We start from the raw sequence: 21,991 nt of genomic DNA on the forward strand, positions 1-21,991 counted from the left end.
TTCAAACCAAGCTGCTTATCTATTGCAGATTCAGTCTTCCCAGCCTGGTGCAGGTCTACAATTTTGTTTCTGGTGTCCTTTGACAGCTCTTTGGTCTTGGCCATAGTGGAGTTTGGAGTGTGACTGTTTGAGGTTGTGGACAGGTGTCTTTTATACTGATAACAAGTTCAAACAGGTGCCATTAATACAGGTAACGAGTGGAGGACAGAGGAGCCTCTTAAAGAAGAAGTTACAGGTCTGTGAGAGCTAGAAATCTTGCTTGTTTGTAGGTGACCAAATACTTATTTTCCACCATAGTTTGCAAATAAATTCATTAAAAATCCTACAATGTGATTTTCAGGAATTTTTTTCTCAATTTGTCTGTCATAGTTGACGTGTACCTATGATGAAAATTACAGGCCTTTCTCATCTTTTTAAGTGGGAGAACTTGCACAATTGGTGGCTGACTAAATACTTTTTCCCCCACTGTACATGTGGTCTGTGGTTGTGAGGCCGGTTGGACATCCTGCCAAATTCTCAAAAACAATGTTGGAGGCGGCTTATGGTAGAAAAATTAACATTATATTATCTGGCAACAGCTCTGGTGGACATTCCTGCAATTAGCATGCCAATTACCCGCTCCCTCCAAACTTTAAACATCTGTGGTATTGTGTTGTGATACAAAACTGCACATTTTAGAGTGACCTTTTATTGTCCCCAGCACAAGGTGCATGCTTGTAATGATCATGCTGTTTAATCAGCTTCTTGATATGCCACACCTGTCAGGTGGATGAATATATTGGCAAAGGAGAAATGTTCACTAAAAGGGATTTAAACAAATTTGTGCACATAATTTGAGAAAAATAAGCTTTGCCAGTATGGAACATTTCTGGGATCTTTTATTTCAGCTCACGAAACATGTTGCGTTCATAATTTTGTGAAGTATCGACTTATGTACAACCAAATAAAATGACCTTACTCATGTCATAAATAGCCATTGGGGCCATTAAGGGATTATTTGCCTATAGCCTGGTTGAACTAGCCTGAACTTTGTGCTCACCATTGTTTTACTTGATGTCACGTCTGGTTTAACAAGCATATTATTTGCCCATTGATTGATAATAACAGTTACTGTTTTTGCTAATTCTGTGAGGGGTTTGAGTGTAATCAGGTGTTACCTGAGGTGTTTTGGTAATGCCCTCAACATTAGACTTCCTAAAGAATGGCCATGAGGGGGAAAATATGGCTGCTTTTATCAATGGACAGGGTTGTCAATTTCCTTATATGGAAGCCATACCACATCTCATATGACTCTTCCTAAAGCCACAATCATTAGGAAAACTCAGTTGTCACGCTGCCATACCGTGTAGGTGTTTGGGTGGAGTACAAGGAACACAAGCGATGGGTGAAACTTGGACGAACTGCCAGCCTCAAGGTTCCTATGGCAACACTTTTGCAGTAAGAGTGCATGGGAAAAACAATAAACAGGTGTGTGATTGTGTGTATACAGGGGTGTAATACAGCGATGGTGTAATCCATGTAGCCTAATACAGGGGTGTGCCACATTAATTTAGCGCACACATACAAAGTAGAATTGTGATAAGCCATTTTATACGGAAGTACATAACCCTGTATAGATATGTATACAGTAGAATGAAAGGGATTCACCAGACAAACAATACATCATAATACTGATGTCGACTCCTGATCATGGGCAGTTATCAAACACACACAATTACCCATTCCACTAGGTTAGAACGCATTTCATGGTGTCTGAAGTGTGTGGTGGAATGCACATATCGGCTTGTGATGACAGAGCCCAGCTGTTGATAACCAATAAGGGATCAAGGAAAAATGTTAGGTGGTGGGAGGAGGCTGATTAGCTTTTAAAGTTGTTAACATGTAGCACCTGTATGACTGCCGGGGACAAAAACACACCCAACACCGGCATCTCATGCTGCTCCCACACCTGACCCAGGAGACTATGATCACAAAACTACACGAATAGGCTTCTGTGGGAGTGCCAAAAGCACTATTATAAACTGGGTGGTTCAATCCCTGAATGCTGATTGGCTGACAGCTGTGGTATATCAGACTGTATACAACAAGTATGACAAAAACTGTATTTTTACTGCACTAATTAAGTTGGTAACCAGATAATAATAGCAATAAGGCACCTTGGGGGTTTGTGGCGTATGGCCATCATACCACGGCTAAGGGCTGTAGCCAGGCACTCCACGTTGCGCCTAAGAACAGCCCTTAGCCGTGGTATTTGGCCATATATCACAGCCCCTCTGGCCTTATTGCAAAATTATAGTAGCAGACTTATAAAGTCTGTGTGATAGAGGTTGTCGATCGAAGCTATGCTACAGTACAAAGTCATTATCAGTCACATGTTCAATCTTAAGAGAAAAAGTAAAACTAAAAAGTGAGTGAAAACAAAGTTTAGGGATGAGTGAATAAAGGTCAAACTCTGGTCACGTTTGGCGCAAATGTGTCTCATTTTTAATTAGAAGCCTGGAAACTATCTATTTCATCATCCATTTCACAATTTTTTCTTTCAATACTCCACTTAGTTTGCAAATCATGTTAACATAAATAATTTTTGGCCATCTTGGGTGATGATGCGTGAAACCATTCCCACATGCATCTAACCCAAATCCAGTTCATTAAAAAAAAAATATGCATAGAAGTAAAATGACTAAGTACAAGATTTATATAACCCCGAATTAAAGAGAAAGCAAAGAGTCAGATTGAAGAGAGGACAGAAGGTAAATTGACAACCTGTAGTGTAGAATACGGTTAGTCATCATAGACAAATGCAAATATGAGGTCCATTGAATAGCTAAAGAACCTTGATTACAGAACTGGCTTTGGTACAGGGAAAGCTGAAGAGGTGTTGAGCACTTAAAAAGGGTGCCTGCTCCCTCCCCTTAAAAAGATGTTGGAATACGACCCAACTGATTCGACGAAGTAGTGTGTATTAAAAGACAGTATTTCTAGACATCCTAGGGTTGTTTTGGACAGAAGTTCATGAACGCTGCCTCCTAGACTTTCAGGGGTGAGGCAAATAGGGATCTAAGCAGTCACCTTTGACCTCAAAGGTCATTCTGTATTTTGTCACACACAGAACTTACATAAATGTTTTAAAAAGTAATATCATTAGAGAATATAAACATACATGTTATAGAGTTCTTTCCTGTACCAAATATAAAGTAATTGGCCACTGAACCACATTGTCGTGTAAGGAAATTAACAGGACCATTTCAATCCTAACGTCTAGTCTAACTTTAAGTGTCATCCATGCAGAGATGTATTGGCGTGCAGGACAAGGACAGATACATTGAATAGATGATTATCTGAAATGAGAACTTGTCTCACAATCTAGATATTACAGTTATAAGAAAGTTGAGGCAATACAGAGGTGATACTGTCAAAATCCTATCAGAAATGAATGTGTTATGAGACATCACGGCTCGGTCGTGGAATTACCCTGTGTGCCTGCATATATACATTTCGTCCTTTATTATCGTGATTGATACAACACTTCCTCTCCCTTCTGTATACTGACATTGAGACTGGGTACATGAAGGCGCTTTTAAGAGTTGGTAAATGAAAATAATTCAAGATAAGTCAATTGGGCTTGTATTCCCTCTGTAAAGTGTGTTGGGGGTTGTTGAAGTGAACAAACACGAGGCCTGGAAAGCTCTAGAACATGAAGTCTCAGACTGGTAGCTTTGGAAATGGCACCCTATTCCCTATGCAGTGCACTACTTTCGACCAGGGCCCGTAGGGCTCTGGTCAAAGTTGTGTACTACATAAGGGAATAGGGTGCCATTTCCAGACAGACATTGTTTCCACAGTTCAGGTGGAGACAGAGCCAGTATTCTAGAAACCCACTCAGCTTGTTTATCAATATCATTGGGGCCCATGATGGCTTCCACCCTGAAGGCCTCGCCGAAGCCTGGGACTCTAGCTGCCGAAGCCGAAGATGCCCTTGATGTAGCCGGTCAGGCCGCCCTTGCCCTTCTGCTCCACCTTGTCGTCGAGGGGCGGGAAGGCCACGTGGTTGAGTGCCAGGTCGAAGAAGAGGGGCTTGCACGGGATGGGCTGGAAGTCGGGGGGGAACTGGACCAGGTTGGGCTGCTTCCCCACCAGGGTGGGGTCCAGGTGGAAGGTTTCCAGGCGCTCGCACAGAGGCTGGATGGACAGGGGAATAGACAAATTAGAGTGAGAGCAGGAACTGGTAAAAGTAAATTACTAGAACCTGTCATGAGGTTTGGCTAGTCTGTTAGCAAAGCAGAGGTAATATTTCATGAACCAGCACTAGGTTCAGCAGTGAACAACTCTAATACATGCCATGTCGACATACACTGCTCATGGCAGCAGCATCATGACATTTCTATGACGGATTTAAGAATGAAACCCAATCCGGTGTGGGATTACACAATGACATACAGTATGTCTGGCAGAGGCCTCCTGATATAGGTCATCTATCACCCAAACGTTGTTTTTCCGTGTCAGTCTGCTAGGCAGCATTCCAGCTCTGTCCTGTATTGACTGAGGCAGGTCTGGGAGTATTATTTCCCACAGGCTGGCACATGTAAAGCAATGATCTGTGGTAGGCACACTACTATTCCCAACACTACTTCCTCTCACTACTGTACAACTAACATACATACAGTGAGGGAAAAAAGAATTTGATCCCCTGCTGATTTTGTACGTTTGCCCATTGACAAAGAAATTATCAGTCTATAATTTTAATGGTAGGTTTATTTGAACAGTGAGAGACAGAATAACAACAACAAAATCCAGAACAACGTTATAAAATGTTATAAATTGATTTGCATTTTAATGAGGGAAATAAGTATTTGACCCCCTCTCAATCAGAAAGATTTCTGGCTCCCAGGTGTCTTTTATACAGGTAACGAGCTGAGATTAGGAGCACACTCTTAAAGGGAGTGCTCCTAAACTCAGTTTGTTACCTGTATAAAAGACACCTGTCCACAGAAGCAATCAGATTCCAAACTCTTTCCCATGGCCAAGACCAAAGAGCTCTCCAAGGATGTCAGGGGCAAGATTGTAGACCTACACAAGGCTGGAATGGGCTACAAGACCATCGCCAAGCAGCTTGGTGAGAAGGTGACAACAGTTGGTGCGATTATTCGCAAATGGAAGAAACACAAAAGAACTGTCAATCTCCCTCGGCCTGGGGCTCCATGCAAGATCTCACCTCGTGGAGTTGCAATGATCATGAGAACAGTGAGGAATCAGCCCAGAACTACACGGGAGGATCTTGTCAATGATCTCAAGGCAGCTGGGACCATAGTTACCAAGAGAACAATTGGTAACACACTACGCTGTGAAGGACTGAAATCCTGCAGCGCCCGCAAGGTCCCCCTGCTCAAGAAAGCACATATACAGGGCCGTCTGAAGTTTGCCAATGAACATCTGAATGATTCAGAAGAGAACTGGGTGAAAGTGTTGTGGTCAGATGAGACCAAAATCGAGCTCTTTGGCATCAACTCAACTCGCCGTGTTTGGAGGAGGAGGAATGCTGCCTATGACCCCAAGAACACCATCCCCACCGTCAAACATGGAGGTGGAATCATTATGCTTTGGGGGGTTTTTTCTGCTAAGGGGACAGGACAACTTCACCGCATCAAAGGGACGATGGACGGGGCCATGTACCGTCAAATCTTGGGTGAGAACCTCCTTCCCTCAGCCAGGGCATTGAAAATTGGTTGTGAATAGGTATTCCAGCATGACAATGACCCAAAACACACGGCCAAGGCAACAAAGGAGTGGCTCAAGAAGAAGCACATTAAGGTCCTGGAGTGGCCTAGCCAGTCTCCAGACCTTAATCCCATAGAAAATCTGTGGAGGGAGCTGAAGGTTCGAGTTGCCAAACGTCAGCCTCGAAACCTTAATGACTTGGAGAAGATCTACAAAGAGGAGTGGAACAAAATCCCTCCTGAGATGTGTGCAAACCTGGTGACCAACTACAAGAAACGTCTGACCTCTGTGATTGCCAACAAGGGTTTTGCCACCAAGTACTAAGTCATGTTTTGCAGAGGGGTGAAATACTTATTTCCCTCATTAAAATGCAAATCAATTTATAACATTTCTGACATGCGTTTTTCTGGATTTTTGTTGTTGTTATTCTGTCTCTCACTGTTCAAATAAACCTACCATTAAAATGTTTGACTGATCATTTCTTTGTCAGTGGGCAAACGTACAAAATCAGCAGGGGATCAAATACTTTTTTCCCTCACTGTACATACGTACATACATACATACATACATACAGTAGTATTCACTACACTCCGTTTTCATTTATCCCACCATTACCTGAAAATCACCCAGAAAATGGCAAGGCTGGAACTTGGGAGGTACAGAGATGTCAGAGTTAACCCACAACTAAAGTCTCACGGAATTGGTCAGCTGCTCGATTCAATTCTGGGTCCATGTTAAGAGAAGAGATCAAGAAATGCTAGAACGAGGAGCTCCACCCTCTCTCTTTGCAAGTTACGGCCGAATGTTCCCTCCCCTTCCGAAATTCGAAAGATGCTAACGCTAGGCGAAATGTTGTTTAGTCCAAATAACCAGTGACGGAAAAACCCAAACGTCGTAATTACACAAATATTCTTTCCACAAGAGATTAGTGTTAGGGCCAAGCACATTGGGGGTGGTTAACTGTGAGACTGTTTTTTTGCAAGAGGCTGATTTTCTTCATTCTTACCGTGTTGTCTTTCACCTTCTGCTGAGAGGGAGCTTCAGGAGCATCCTCTGTGTCTAAAATACAAACACACACCCTCAGCTTCATAACACAAGCAAAATAAACCAGAGACCTCAGTCTTGGAAGAGAATTTAAAAAAATAACACACTGGTCAGGTCACAACAATGACAAGTCAAGCAGAAAAGTCACTACAAAGACAGTTGCCTAACCCAGGTAAGGGCATTACCCTATAGAAACAAAATGGCTGCCATTGCAAGTCAGGTACCTACCTAAGATGGCTGCCGCCTGAAGCGAGTATTTCTCAGCGTTGACCTCTGTGATCAACTCCTGCACATCAGGCAGATCCTATAGGCAAGGGAGACAGATACATTAGCTAAGACATTGTAGACGGTCCAATAGTAGAGTATCATGAATAACACGTGTTTACCTACCTGCATCAATTTCAATGACAGGCCCCCTCCCCCAAAAATGCCCAACAGATAATAGAACACCTACTCTGTGGATATTGTCATGGTTTGAACTCAGAGCCATGAGTAGTATTTGACAGACAAAGCTTTTCAGTTATATGAGTTATATATACAGGTAACTACCAAAATAATGGAAACGCTTGAGTAAATGAGGGATACAAAGTATATTGAAAGCAGGTGTTTCCACACAGGTGTGCTGAGTTAATTATGCGTAGGGTCATGTATAGAAATACTGGGTAGCCATTATTTTTGCTATCATGGCTATGCCCCCATAGGATGACAATACCCCCATCCAGAGGGCACGAGTGGTCATGGAATGGTTTAATGAGCATGAAAATGATGTAAACGTGTCATGGCCGTCTCAGTCACCAGATCAACTCAATTGAACACTTATGGGAGATTCTGGAGTGGCACCTGAGAGAGCGTTTTCCACCACCATCAACAAAACACAAAATTATAGAATTTCTTGTGGAAGAATGGTGTTGCATCCATCCTCTATGCCAAGGTGCATTGAAGCTGTTCTGAGGTGGTGGCCCAACACCCTATTAAGACAATTTATGTTTGCGTTTCCTTTATTTAGGAAGTTACCTATATGTTAAAATGTGCGTTTACACACTGGCCACAGTCAGGGGTCAAAGGTCAGGGGTCAGTGTCTGTTACCTTGAGGCTGTTGTTGAGGCTCTTGGCCTTGGACTGGACCTCCATGGCGTACTTCAGGACCCGCTCATACAGGACCAGAGCCTCGCTCCACTTCTTTACCAGCACGTACGACTGGGCTATGAAGAAACACCTGGGGGAGAAATAGGAGGGATGTTAGTGACTGTGTGCATGCTTCTGTTCTGGCAGAGGCGGATTAGAAACACCTGAATGGCAGGGGTCATGCCAATAACTGTGTGTGTGTATATGTTGTTCGCTCCATTTCTTTACTAGCTTGTACATCAAGGCTATGAAGAAACACCTGTGGGAGTGTTTGTGGACGTTGTGTGTGTGATGCGTGTCCTCTGTCGTGTGAGCTCTGACCTGTAGGCCTTGTAGACCAGTATCTTGAGGGCCACCTCCTTCTGGAACGTGTGATCTTCCTCCAGCCCCTGCAGGGAGGACAGCTCAGCCAGACTCTGTAGAAACAGTCATGAGGCAACATCAACAAGGACAAGATGACTCACTGGTAGAGGCTTAACCATAGAAATAGACTGAATCAGAAATAATAATTATATTTCTATAGGCTTAACATTAGGCTTGAATGGCGGCACCCCCGCAGACGCAGGTGAAAAAGTCGGATGTGGAGGTCCTGGGCTGGCGTGGTTACACGTGGTCTGTGGTTGTGAGGCCGGTTGGACATCCTGGCAAATGTTCTAAAGTAACGTTGGAGGCGGCTTATAGTAGAGAAATTAACATTCAATTCTCTGGCAACAGCTCTGGAGGACATTCCTGCAGTCAATTGCACGCTCCCTCAACTTGAGACATCTGTGGCATTGTGTTGTGTGACAGAACTGCTCAATTTAGAGTGACCTTTTATTGTCCCCAGCACAAGGTGCACCTGTGTAACGATCACGCTGTTTAATCAGCTTCTTGATATGCCACACCTGTCGGGTGGATGGATTATCTTGGCAAACGAGAAATGCTCACTAACAGTGATGTAAACAAATGTGTCCTCAAAATTTGAGATAAATAAGCTTTTTGTGCGTATGGAACATTTGTTATATTTTATTTCAGCTCATGAAACATGGGACCAACGCTTTACATGTTGAGTTTATATTTTTGTTCAGTATAGTTTTTGGACTTGATCCTGGGTATGCTGAGTAAATAGAGGTATTTTAACTTTCTCCAACTCCAAGAGCGGTTTGGATGTTTTGTGGTTATGAAGCAGGAAAATATCAAACCATTCAGTTTCACTATCAATTACTGTAACATTATCAGACGACAAGAAAACAGATAGACATTTGGAATGAGCCAGAGATGACATAATGACAAGTGACGCGGTGTTGTGTTATCAGAAGTGTACTCATAAGCGCATACAACAGCAAAACATTTTTCAACAGAAAAATTAAAAATACATTTTTATTTAACAACCTCAGGTAGTACCACCCTGTTTTACTCTATTTTTCCCCCCCGTTTTGTGGCTAATGAATACGACCCAAATGTGTGTTTTTGTACCTGGAGGATGATGTCGTAGAGGCGGATAAGGTCCTGGGGGCGAGGGCCCCTTTTGTTCTCGTCCGTCTGCGGCTCCTTCAGCTTGGCCTGCAGCATGTGGGCCATGCTCTCATTCCTCTTCACCACCGTCCACAGCTTGATGTAGGTCAGGTAGCTATGGAAGGGGGAACACAAACATGCCAAAGACCGGTTCCATGTACAGATAGGCTCTTAATTCATATTTGCTTGTATTTCTCATCTTCTCAAAACTCATTGGAGAAGACGGTCTGAGGGGAGGTACCTTGGACCTTCTCCTCCAATACGGTTGAGGACGCGGTGAGGAGATAGGGGTCACCATGCATCTTGCATCCTCTGACAAATGTCACAGACAGACACAATGACCTCTCTTACCTGTGCAGGAACTGCAGGTTGGACACCTTGCCACTGGCTTCATCAGATCTCTCTCGCTGCTTCTGCAGAGTTGAAAAGTCAGGGGGCATTTACATATAGACAGATAGTGACAGGGTCTGGGTGCAGTCCTTGACCCTCCTACTCACGTTACTGTTTATCCTTTGAACTTTACTATGTCAGGTCCGTAACCCCAAGTATCAATGTGAACCCCGGTCAGATCGTAACCCACACTGCCATGTCTGTAACTTCAAATGTATCAGTCCATAACCCTAACTGTCATGTCTGTAACCTCAAATGTGTCATTCCGTAACCCAAAACGGTCATGTCTGTATCTCTGTCAGTGTCAGTCAGTCATCCTTACCGCTTCAGTCTTCAGCTCCTCTCTCACAGCCTGGATGGTGTCTCTGCACTCGGCTAGCAGGGTCTCGTACAGACGTTCCTTGGTTTCCTCATTGGCTGCCTGTGGGTGACAAATGGTGAGCCAGTATAAATATGACATACAATATACATGCATATATACCTCCCCTCCACTCACCTTCTCCTCCAATGGGTATTGTGAAGGACATGAGGATAGAGGACACAAGGCATAGGCAATAGAGATCTTCCCTATGCCTGTACTGTGGCCTTCTAAAAATGTATCTCTTAGCACATTACTTACAGTGTGCACAGTCCCCAGGCACTGTTGCAGCGCGAGGTGGGATATGGGATTCGTATTTCTTTGTGCGATAGCAAGAGTATGAAACAAAACAGCTGAAATACTTTGAAAATAGCTACGGCAGCATTTTACTCGCACATGTGCTCATACTTGAACTGGTTGCACTGTAGAGCCTTGCTTCCTGTACGAATCAGATGAAATCATACAAACATGTAAATATTCGTGTAAAACTTAAAGTAGGTCTTGGGTGAGGCTGTGACTGGGAGAGAGACAGAAGTATGCAGCAGAGCAGGTTGCTGTAGACATTCCTGTAATTGGTCAATCCCTAGAGTTACTGTAGCTCAGGATCGATGTGAAAGAGAAGCCGTGTTCTTCATATCCCCCCCAAGATTTACACAATAAGCCTGTGTTACGGTACAGTAGGCTAACTTGCAGGTTAGGAGGCAGCCAAGTGTTGTGGTTTATATTGGTTATGAAAATTGTCAGTCATTTTAGAAGATGAGTGTGAGTCAGAGAAATGTTACAGGATTAAATATTACAATATCGTCAATGACTAATATGTCCTAGTTAGAACGTCCTAGCAGCGCCCATATTAAATAAAAAATTGCTAATAAAATATGTTTGTTATATTTCCCCTGCTGACGAATCCATCCAATCTTAAATTATTTGGCTGCATTTTATCCTCTGACGAATCTGTGTACATGCTTGTGAGACATAGTAATTCTCAGAGGAGTCGCCAGTGTCTTCTCTTTAGCTGACAAAAACACTTAAGCAATCAATAAAGCGCTAAAACATGGCGGGGAATGATTTGGGAGCGTTCCACTTAAAAAGGACAATTCTGCCACTTTTCAACCTCATATTCATCATCTCATTATTTCCAGCACCATACCACTGTCTACATATTTGAAAAGGCACATTTATATGATCTGTGGTTAAAAATATCCTAAAAGAATGCTTATCATTAACCACGTTTCCATCCAGTTTTTATGCGAGTAAAGTCATACCGTATTTCAAAATTTTTATTACGACAGCTGTGATGGAAACCAATGGTTTCAGTACAATTTTATAAATGCCGAAAGATAATGTGTTCATTCGACATGGTGGGATCTTTTTGTGTCTGTAAAATTAATTATGCGAGAAATGGAGGCGGAGACTCCTTAATGCACAAATATTGACATAATAATCATCATATTGGAGTCACGAGATGATATGATGTGTGGTCCTCCCACTACAACTTGGGAAACCATGCAGTTTATTAGGCTAGGCTACATATTAAATAACTTCTAATGAACTTCACAGGGTGGTGAAAGTGCACAGTGACCTTGATGTTCCTTTCCAATTAATATCGAGGGTCTTATTCTGGTGACATGATGATCGATGCTTGACTGCCGTTTGACAAAAATATATTCTCGGTCTTAATAATCTCATTATGTAAAGTAGCCTACCCGCACAGTTAGGCTTGGGCGGTATACCGGTTATACCGTATATCTGGGTATGTCGAAATTCCGACGGTATCATTTTCAATACCTTTAAATTTAAAAAAATTGTTTTATAGCAAACTAAATGCATCGCTGGAGCCCTTAGCTGGATATAATTTGACACATATTAGAGTTCTTATCGTTATACTTAACTTCTCGTTATAAGCAGTGGTGTAGCACGCACCCGCACACATTTTGTTTACATTTTGTTTAAATGTTTTTTCAATTTTTATAAGAAAACTAAAGTTGTGTCAAATAAGTTAAGGGCTCCAGCTATGCATTTGGTTTGCTAGCTAAGTGGCTAGATGTCAAGATCAAGCTTCTTGGTTACAGCAGAGACATTCAATCCTTTCCTGGATCAAGATCCCTGTATCCCAAATTGTTTTGTGTGAGAGAAAAAATTACTACTTAAAATAATAAATTTTTCAAAAGTATAGCGCCCCTTGTGTGCACTTCTGGAAATACCATGTATGGTACAGAAACGGTATGACTGTATGAAAATCTGGATACTGCCCAACCCTACGCACTGTATCTGCGAGCAGTTGGCTAGAGTGCATGTGCCAAGACCATAGTACGAACATTTGCTATTTAGCGCAACCATTTGTAACAAAACGGCAAGCCGTACCGGAGCGCCAAGTCTAGGTCCAAAAGGCTTCTTAACAGCTTCTACCCCAAGCCATAAGACTCCTGAAAAACCCAAACTATTTGCATTGTCTGTCCCCCCCCCCCTCCATCTATTTTTTTTACTTAAGACTATCGATTGTTATTCGATATATGTGAAAACTTAAGAGAAAAAGTACATTGTGTGCACTAAGTCATCACGCACTGATTTTTTATCTGCTGTAAGTACGTTTTGTGGAAACACACCACTAGTTGGAAAAAGCTGATCTTTTCTTTATGCGGATTTTGGAATATCCGCATGAAAGTCTGTCGCCAATTGGATGGAAACCTATCTTGTGACATCACAGATTAGGATTAAAGGAAAAAAAGTGATTTTAAAAACCTACAACGAGTTTCTAGCTCCCCACATCACCACGAATCTCAGTGTTTGAAAATCAGTTTTTAAAAATGTTGTAACTTTTGATGATGTCATCGGGTAGAACTTCTTAACGTAAAAGATTGTATTGTGCTGGAGATAATTAAAATGAGGATGAAGAGTTGTGGAGTTGCCCTTTAACACAAATTCGTATTGGACAGACTGAAGTAACATTCACTCCTATCCATCCAGCATGTAGGGGGGGTGTCTTGTGGTGCCACACAAACTATTGCCACCACCCTGGCAACGCCTAGTCCCCTAACAGGACTGGGAGAACCAGTCTGGTGTCTTCTGTGCCTTTAACAGAGGGAGGGATGGCGGATATCTTTTCAGTATGTCCCCAAGGGCCTGTGCATGGCCTTAAATGGCAGTTCCGTTGGAATGGTTGAGTGATTCCTCACGAAACCCAGACAAAAATGGCCATGATTTGGGGGATTTTCACTAAATGTAATCTACAGAATAGTCCTTTGGAGGAAGGATTGTTGACATATATTTGACATTTGTATCTAAATGCATAAATGAAAAATAATTCAAGTTGGCATGTGACATTTTGGCCATAAATGTAACAGAATCATTGACTCACAATATATCAATTAAGGATTAAGGTGCATAAAATGTTAACCTTCAACTCGAAAAGCACATTTGGATACAACTGGTTGTGGACAGGACAGGTATGAGGGGAATTTCTGACCAGACCCAAATGTAGCCTTACTTCAAAAGTGTAAGCACAATTACATGTAATGCTATGCTACATCTAAGACAAATGATGGTCCCACTCCCAAACTGATAACCATTTAGCTCTGATGCTTGTCTGTCCATAGAGACTAGGGATGATGGGTGTAGCCGTGTGGGTGTGTGGGTTGCTATGCATAGAATGCAGTTTGACAGCACGAGCGGCGGCATGCCAGAGCTGTGAGTGCAGGTGGGTGTGACAGGTGTGGCCACAGGGAGGAAGAGGTAGGCCTACATCAAGACCGACAGGGAAGGTAAGGAGAGTCTGACAATAGACACCTGTCAGTGAGCTGTAGTGGAGAGAACGCCACCTACTGAGACCCAAGGTGAACTACACGAGATGATAGCCACCTTTCTCCTTACCTGCCTTTAGGATAACCTCTCCCTACAGACTGGTTGATAACAGCTTGATACCCCTGTTCACTGGCCCCCTAGTTCACCAACAGTTTCTCTAGTTCCATTAGGCATCCTTGTTCACTAGCCCCATAAGTTTACTACTAGCCCTGTAGCTACTTCCCTAAGCCCACTAGCCCCATACGTTTACTACTAGCCCTGTAGCTACTTCCCTAAGCCCACTAGCCCCATACGTTTACTACTAGCCCTGTAGCTACTTCCCTAAGCCCACAATGAAGCAGAGGTGTCCAAGCAGAACAGCAAAACCCTTTTCAGGGCCTGACATTAAAGTTTTTTAAAGCCACTTGTCCGGCGGACAAGTAGGACAAATTATTTACTTGTCTGAATGCTCAAGTTACTTGTCCCCCCCAAATAACTAAAGGCCTGTAACACCATAGGCCAAAAAAGGTCACTGATAAGCATGTTGTAAGATGCAAATAATGAACCCTGTTTGCAGACCAAAAATAACTGGGCAAATAACTCACTAGCTAGCAAGGAATGAACAAACATGAACAGGGTGATCTCAAAAGCACATCTTGCAACTGCAGGTGATTGAAAGATCGCTTGTACCTGTCAATGGTCCTCTGTAGCTCAGCTGGTAGAGCACGGCGCTTGAAACGCCAAGGTAGTGGGTTCGATCCCCGGGACCACCCATACACAAAAATGTATGCACGCATGACTGTAAGTCGCTTTGGATAAAAGCGTCTGCTAAATGGCATATTATTATATTATAATGCAATACAATAATTCTACTCAGATGCGCTCTGATTGGGAAAACAGTGCGCAAGACAGCACATCCAGAAGACACTTAGATCCAATTCTAATCAGAGTAATTGCTTGATATTTTGATGTGAATTATTTATTTGTCCATTCGTACCACTTAAATCTATATTCTGCTTGTCCGACTTTTTGTTGTTGGTTGTCCCGGACAAGAGGACAAGCGTTAATGTCGAGCCTTGCTTTTAACACTATCGTGCTGACCTGAACCGTACTGTTCCGGCTCTGATATTTTATTTTCACATTGTCCTTTCTGGCACAGTTCTAGCAACTGTGGTGGATGTGAAACCAGGCCAGCCCAGTCAAGTTCTGCTTGGCTCAGTAGTGTGAAAATGGCGTATGTGACTAGTCCCTGGTAGGGTCACTGACCTGGGCGATGGCGGCCTCGTTGTCTCCCAGGCCCAGCAGGAAGATGCGGGCCTTGTCGATCTTGACGGGCACCGTTCGGCCTCGCCACTCCACCTCGCTCATGGTGGCTGCCTGCTTGGCTCTCGTCTGTGTGATCAGGGCCTAGAAAAATACCATAATAAGACCATTTAACAGTATGCTACATAAGACAGGTCTGATCCAATATCCACACTAGCTTGCTACCGAAAAAAGGTAGCAATGTATTGGGCATGCATTCTAAGTGGTATAACAGTATGGACATTGGAACATAGTGATTTTCTCTGCACTAAAGAGTAAAATATAGATGTAGGGACAGATTTATGACCATACTTTCCAGTAGTAAAGTAGTAGTTATTATGTATGTGTTTTACAGTGAGAGGGACCACACACTGACCTCTAGTTTCTCAGCCATCATGCCTCCTCCTCCTCCTGCACTCAGCCTCATCTGCATCAGCTCATTCATTGCGTTCTGGTCCCCTGGAGTCAGAGGAGAGTAGGGTTGTTCAGTGCCAGTCAACTGAACAGGAATGAGTTGTGTGTGTGTTCGGTGCGAGGGTGTGGGAAAGAGAGAAGTGGGAGAATGCATAGGTGTGTGGGATTTGCTTCATATGAGAGGTGTGCATGTGTGAATGCATATGAGAGTGCAATTCACTGTCAATCTGAGCGATGGACTGTGTGTGTCGCCTACCGATGTTGTAAGCACAGTAGCGGATATTGGGTGAGATCTCCTCCACACGCTGGTGATACAGCACTGCCAGCTCCTCAGTGAAGGCACTGGCCAGCTTCTCATAGATGGTCCTGAGAGATGTTACAATACAGTCACATGGCATTTTCTATAGTTCACAAGCAGCGAGATGGTGGTCCGGGAATACAGCTATATGCTGAATGTGTTTGGCTATGCTAAGCATACGCTTACACTTAGGTACCGCTTTTAAACATTAGACGACTTGACATCTGTCAACATACAATGTAGCCTACATTCTTGAGGCCTCATTTGCCCCAGGTCAAAGTATCATCTTACTCCTCTAGATCAAAAGCTGAGCAATCAAAAGTGCCACACTTAGGCCTTTAGGTAGTATAGTGGGGTCAGACTCACTTGCACTTGTTGAAGGCCTCCATGGCAGCCTTCCACTCCTGCAGCTCAAAGCGCACCATGCCACTCAGGTAGGAGGTGTAGGCCTGCAGACAAGTTGCATTCATTATTTATTATTATTAATTCAGAGGTCATCAGCAGTTATTTCGCCTAGGTCAAAGACAGGGCCCTGAAGCGCTCTTTCCTCCAGGACACGCCCAGCTGCCTATACTGATGGTTCCTCACCTGATAGATATTTGTCTCAAATATTAGTTTCAGTTGAAAATTCTTACTTCACTTCAACAGCATTTGAACCACATGTTGAAATAAATGAAGGTAAAACAATAGGGAAAGTCACTGACTCTCCATGTCAGGACATTAGCCTACCTGTGCTTCCAGTTTGGTCTTTGCATCCACACGGGGGCTCTCACAGAGCTTCTCCAGCCTCTCTCCATGTTTGGCGGCCTTCCGCAGGCGGGATAGCAGGTGGAAGCGCTTGCGGGGCTCTGTGTTGGCCTCCTGCTTCAGCTGCATGGCGTAGCTCCACGCCCTCTCAGCCTCCATCAGTACCAGCAGTAGATACCTAAAAGGGGAAGGGAATTTGTTATATTCAAGGGACTCGGGCCAACTTTAGTGCTGGCCGCCATTTTGGTGCCTCTCTGGGCACCATGCATGATGAGTATTTTGATTGTAGTTCTAGAACTGCATGATACAAGCAGGATGTTTGCCGGCAGGTATCATGCTTTAAGTATTTGGATTGTAAATCCAGGTCTACTTTAATCCTGTTGTAAGAATGGGATCGGTAGGTATTACATTTACATCATTTAGCAGACACTCTTATCCAGAGCGACTTACAAATGGGTGCATTCAACTTATGATAGCCAGTGAGACAACCACCTTTTTTAAATTTTATTTTATTACCTGTTGTCACAGTACCGGTTGTCAGAGAGCATTTCGACAGTCACTTTCTTCCCAGTGAACTTGTGCCTGTTGCCGCACTTGAAGCCCAGGGTCTTGCGCAGACGACGCAAGCGCCGGGAGCAGTATCCCCTAGGACAGAGAGAAAGACGGGTGAATTTTACAGCGTGAAACTACGAGCCAACCATCAGGTATGGTCTATGGTTGTCTAAACTCCCATATCGTGTCAGTGTCCAGTCCTCCATCTCACCTGTATCTTTGATAATCCCCGTGTCGCAAACCATGTTGTTGCTGGGAATCCTTGATGATCTGGAGAACTGCAAGTCTGCGTTAAAGGCCAGTCTACTACATTCACACAGGAACCTAGTTATGTACACAGTGGTGCATTTGAGAAAAAGCTCACAATAAATATACTTTAGCAGTGGATTTTCATTATGTGATGGATGTAGCAAGTTGACAATGTTAATTTACTTAAATACACACGATTTTAGCAACATTCTAATGACAACAACATCTGTAAACCGCTTTTCTAATGACACGTAGCGCTAGCCATCCGGCATTACGTTAGCTAACTAGTTAGTTGGGTAAGCCCTCCTCCACCAAAACATACTGGTGTCGCTAAATTACAGATTTGTGCCGGGTCAGCTTTATAGCTTTAGAAAGGATACTCTCCAGTCCTATTCCATCTTCCGTTGTATTTTCTTTATTCTCGTCCAAAGGTAATATTTTTCCTTCATTTTGCTTGTCTGAGGCCATTTTCCTGCTAGCAGCACACGTCCAAACTGACCCGAAGAAATGCACCGGAAGTAGATTCAAGCGTTAACGTTGAGGGAAGGTCTTAACTTTTTATGCAATTCTTGCAATGTTTACAAATGTCACGCAACAATAGCGAAATACACAATTCAAAACAGTTCAATAACACATACAAATATTGAACACAAATATAAACGCAACATGTAACAGTGTTAGTCCCATTTTCATGAGCTCAAATAAAAGATCCCAGAAATGTTCCATACGCACACATTAGTTTACATCCCTGTTAGTGTGCATTTCTCCTTTGCCAAGAGAATGCAAATGCCTTCTTCTTCTTCTTCTTCTTCTGAGTTTAACGGCGGGTAGCATCCAATATGCTGCATTACCGCCCCCAACTGCACTATAATATAAATCCATTATACTTCGTGATACAAAATGAAATAAAAAAACATCCTTCAAACTAATCCTACACTCATTAAAAACCCACTACCCCATTCCACTACTTTGACCCTGTCTACTCCTGCACTATGCGAACGGCCTGGGAGGACGGAACACTACCACTCAACACACCCTGTAACTCTTCTGAAGTAAAAATAAAATAAAAACTATTCTGACGTAAAATCCCATAAACCCAAATACTTCTCTGCAGCTGCCACCACATCTATTTTCTGTGATTTACATTCAATTTCTGCGGTACAGTTGATAACCATTGCTATGAACGCTAAGAAGCCAACCTTACATTTACTTTTCATCATTTAGCAGACGCTCTTATCCAGAGCGACATAGAGGAGCAATTAGGGTTAAGTGCCTTGCTCAAGGGCACATCGACATATTTTTCACCTAGTCGGCTCGGGGATTAGAACCAGAGACCTTTCGGTTACTGGCACAACGCTCTTAACCACTAAGCTACCTGCCTTACTGAAGCATATGTCACTTATTGGCCTATCCCTCTGTGCTGACACAGATCTACTACTCACAGGGATCCTCTCAGGATCCCTCACCCTTGAACCATCCTCATCTACTTTCTTCACTGCCTCAGCATACAACACCTTCTGCACTACTCTGACTCTAGCCACCTCAACCTGCCTCTCTCGCACAGGACACTTCTGATCCCCAGCAACGTGGACACCCTACAGTTAACACACAAAATGTTACCTACCAAAACTACACAATCCTCTATCACATGCCCTCCTGCACAGTTCCCAATTCTTGGAATCTCCCTCCTACAAACTGCTGCAACATGACCATAAACGTTGCACCCGAAACAGCGAGAACAGCGCAGTGGATTCGGCTCAAAAGCTCTAACAGGATAACTGATTTATCCTAACAATGACTTTGTCGGCTAAAGACCATGACTCAAAATTCAAAAGGACTGACAGTGACTCCTCTACTTCACCACGCTCACCACTGGGTCTGCGTCGCACCAAACGGTGGGTATCACAAACACCAGGAATCTTAAACTTCAATTGCTCCACCTCCACACTTAACACTTCCCCAGAAATCACTCCTTTCAATGGTGCCCTGTTCCTAAGAGCAAAGCAAGAAACAGATCTTGACCCAAGTTGCGCAACACGTAGCACCCAATCCCTCTGGTCAGAAGAAACACAAACAAATAAGTCCACCACAGGTTACGTTAACTGATTCAGCTGCACCAAACTCCTTTCTCACCCACCCTGAAACAACAAATGGATCCACCAAAAGGCAAGGATCCACTTTCCCCAAAAAGTTCACTACTACTGGACCAGATTCTTCTTTATCATGTCCATTGATGCCATGCTCGGATTCCGAGCTTTTCACCAGACCTTCCACCTCACTTAACTCGCCCTCATTCACTTCCATTTCACCTCCAGAACTCAGTCTGGCGCCCGGCTCACTCTGTTTGCACTTGAAATCCCTCCACCTGACTGGTGTGACATATTAAGAAGTTGATTAAACAGCATGATCATTACACAGGTGCACCTTGTGCTGGGGACAATAAAAGGCCACTAAAATGTGCAGTTTTGTCACACAACGCCACAGCTGTCTCTAGTTTTGAGGGGGTTGTACAATTGGCATGCTGACTGCAGGAATATCCACCAGAGCTGTTGCCAGAGAATTTAATGTTAATTTCTCTACCATAAACTGCCTCCAACGTCGTTTTAAGAGATTTTGGCAGTACGTCCAACCGGCTTCACAGCCGTAGACCACGTGTAACCACGCCAGCACAGGACCTCCACATCCGACTTATTCACCTGCGGGATCGTCTGAGACCAGCCACCCTTACAGCTGATGAAACTGGGTTTGCAAAACCGAAGAATTTCTGCACAAACTGTCAGAAACCGTCCCAGGGAAGCTAATCTGCATGCTCATCGTCCTCACCAGGGTCTTGACCTGACTGCAGTTCGGCGTTGTAACCAACATCAGTGGGCCAATGCTCACCTAAAATGGCCACTTGGCACACTGGAGAAGTGTGCTCTTCAAGGATTAATCCCAGTTTCAACTGTACCAGGCAGATGGCAGACAGCGTGTATTGTGTCGTGTGGGCGAGCGGTTTGTTGATGTCAACGTTGTGAACAGAGTGCCCCATGGTGGCAGTGCGGTTATGGTATGGGCAGGCATAAGATACGGACAACGAACACAATTGCATTTTATCAATGGCAATTTGAATGCACAGAGATACCGTGACGAGGTCCTGAAGCCCATTGTAGTGCCATTCATCCACCGCCATCACCTCATGTATCAGCATGATAATGCACAGCCCCATATCACAAGGATCTGTATACAATTTTTGGTAGCTGATAATATCCATGTTCTTCTTTTGCATGCCAGACATGTCACCCATTGAACATGTTTGGAATGCTCAGGATCCACGTGTACGACAGTGTGTTCCAGTCCCTGCCAATATCCAGCAACTTCGCACAGCCATTGAAGAGGAGTGGGACAACATTCCACTGGCCACAATCAACAGCCTGATCAACTCTATGTGAAGAAGATGTGTCATGCTGCATGCGGCAAATGGTCACACAGTGACTGGTTTTCTGATCCATGCTCCTACTTTATTTTTTTTGTATCAGTATTCCCAGTAATCCATAGATTAGGGCCTGATGAATTTATTTCAATTGAATGATTTCTTTATATGAACTTCTTTATATGAATATGAATTGTTGCATTAATATTTTTGTTCAGTACACAGTACCAGTCAAAATTTGGACACACTTACTCATTCAAGGGTTTTTTCTTATTTTTTAAAACTATTTTCTGCATTGTATAATAATAGTGAAGATATCAAAACTATGAAATAACACATATGGAATCATGTAGTAACCAAAAAAGTGTTAAACAAATCAAAATATATTTTATATTTTACATTCTTCAAAGTAGCCACCCTTTGCTTTGCACACTCTTGTCATTCTTTGGAGGTGTGTTTTGGGTCATTGTCCTGTTAAAAAACAAATTATAGTCCCACTAAGCGCAAACCAGATGGGATGGCGTATCGCTGCAGAATGCTGTGGTAGCCATGCTGGTTAAGTGTGCCTTGAATTCTAAACAAATCACTGACAGTGTCACCAGCAAAGCACCCCCACACCATCACACCTCCTCCTCCATGCTTCACGGTGGGAACCACACATGCAGAGATCATCCGTTCACCTATTCTGCGTCTCACAAAGACACGGCGGTTGGAACCAAAAATCTCAAATTTGGACCAAAGGACAGATTTCCACCAGTCTAATGTCCATTGCTCATGTTTCTTGGCCCAAGCAAGTCACTTCTTATTATTGGTGTCCTTTAGTAGTGGTTTCTTTGCAGCAATTCGACCATGAAGGCATGATTCATGCAGTCTCCTCTGAACAGTTGATGTTGAGATGTGTCTGTTACTGTGAAGCATTTATTTGGGCTGAAATCTGAGGCGCAGTTATTCTAATGAACTTATCCTCTACAGCAGACGTAACTCTGGGTCTTCATGTGGCGGTCCTCATGAGAGCCAGTTTCATCATAGTGCTTGATGGTTTTTGCAACTGCACAATTTTCCAGATTGACTGACCATGTCTTAAAGTAATGATGGACTGTCGTTTCTCTTTGCT

At 43.4% G+C, this 21,991-nt stretch overlaps 1 protein-coding gene across 2 annotated transcripts; it reads right to left on the reverse strand.

The window, feature by feature from the left end:
• Positions 1-2,456: 2,456 nt before the first annotated feature.
• Positions 2,457-18,216, reverse strand: srp68 (signal recognition particle 68). Of its 2 annotated transcripts, XM_041840442.2 has the most exons (17): positions 18,198-18,216; positions 17,846-17,959; positions 17,428-17,494; positions 17,181-17,309; positions 16,647-16,842; positions 16,284-16,366; positions 15,876-15,985; positions 15,582-15,664; positions 15,170-15,310; positions 10,091-10,189; positions 9,730-9,791; positions 9,340-9,493; positions 8,206-8,300; positions 7,846-7,975; positions 6,988-7,063; positions 6,722-6,774; positions 2,457-4,179 (listed from the first exon to the last, which is right to left on the reverse strand). In XM_041840442.2, the coding sequence occupies exons 1-17, from the start codon at positions 18,199-18,201 to the stop codon at positions 3,952-3,954; spliced, it is 1,824 nt and encodes a 607-aa protein (XP_041696376.1). In that variant the 5' UTR covers positions 18,202-18,216; the 3' UTR covers positions 2,457-3,951. The 2 variants fall into 2 exon arrangements, with proteins under 2 accessions (XP_041696376.1, XP_041696377.1); XM_041840443.2 differs by lacking the exon at positions 18,198-18,216 and having other exon boundaries at positions 17,846-18,127.
• Between the last annotated feature and the right edge of the window lie 3,775 nt (positions 18,217-21,991).

This window comes from Coregonus clupeaformis, unplaced genomic scaffold, assembly GCF_020615455.1.
Source record: "Coregonus clupeaformis isolate EN_2021a unplaced genomic scaffold, ASM2061545v1 scaf0810, whole genome shotgun sequence".
Classification (NCBI taxonomy): domain Eukaryota; kingdom Metazoa; phylum Chordata; class Actinopteri; order Salmoniformes; family Salmonidae; genus Coregonus; species Coregonus clupeaformis.

Bases quoted from the DNA above. Each gene is read 5' to 3' on its own strand.
- srp68 (XM_041840442.2), bottom strand. The intron at 15,311-15,581 runs GTCAGTGTGTGG...GTATTTTTCTAG, and splicing joins TGATGGCTGAGAAACTAGAG to GCCCTGATCACACAGACGAG. The intron at 9,792-10,090 runs GTAAGGATGACT...TCAACTCTGCAG, and splicing joins AGGAGCTGAAGACTGAAGCG to AAGCAGCGAGAGAGATCTGA.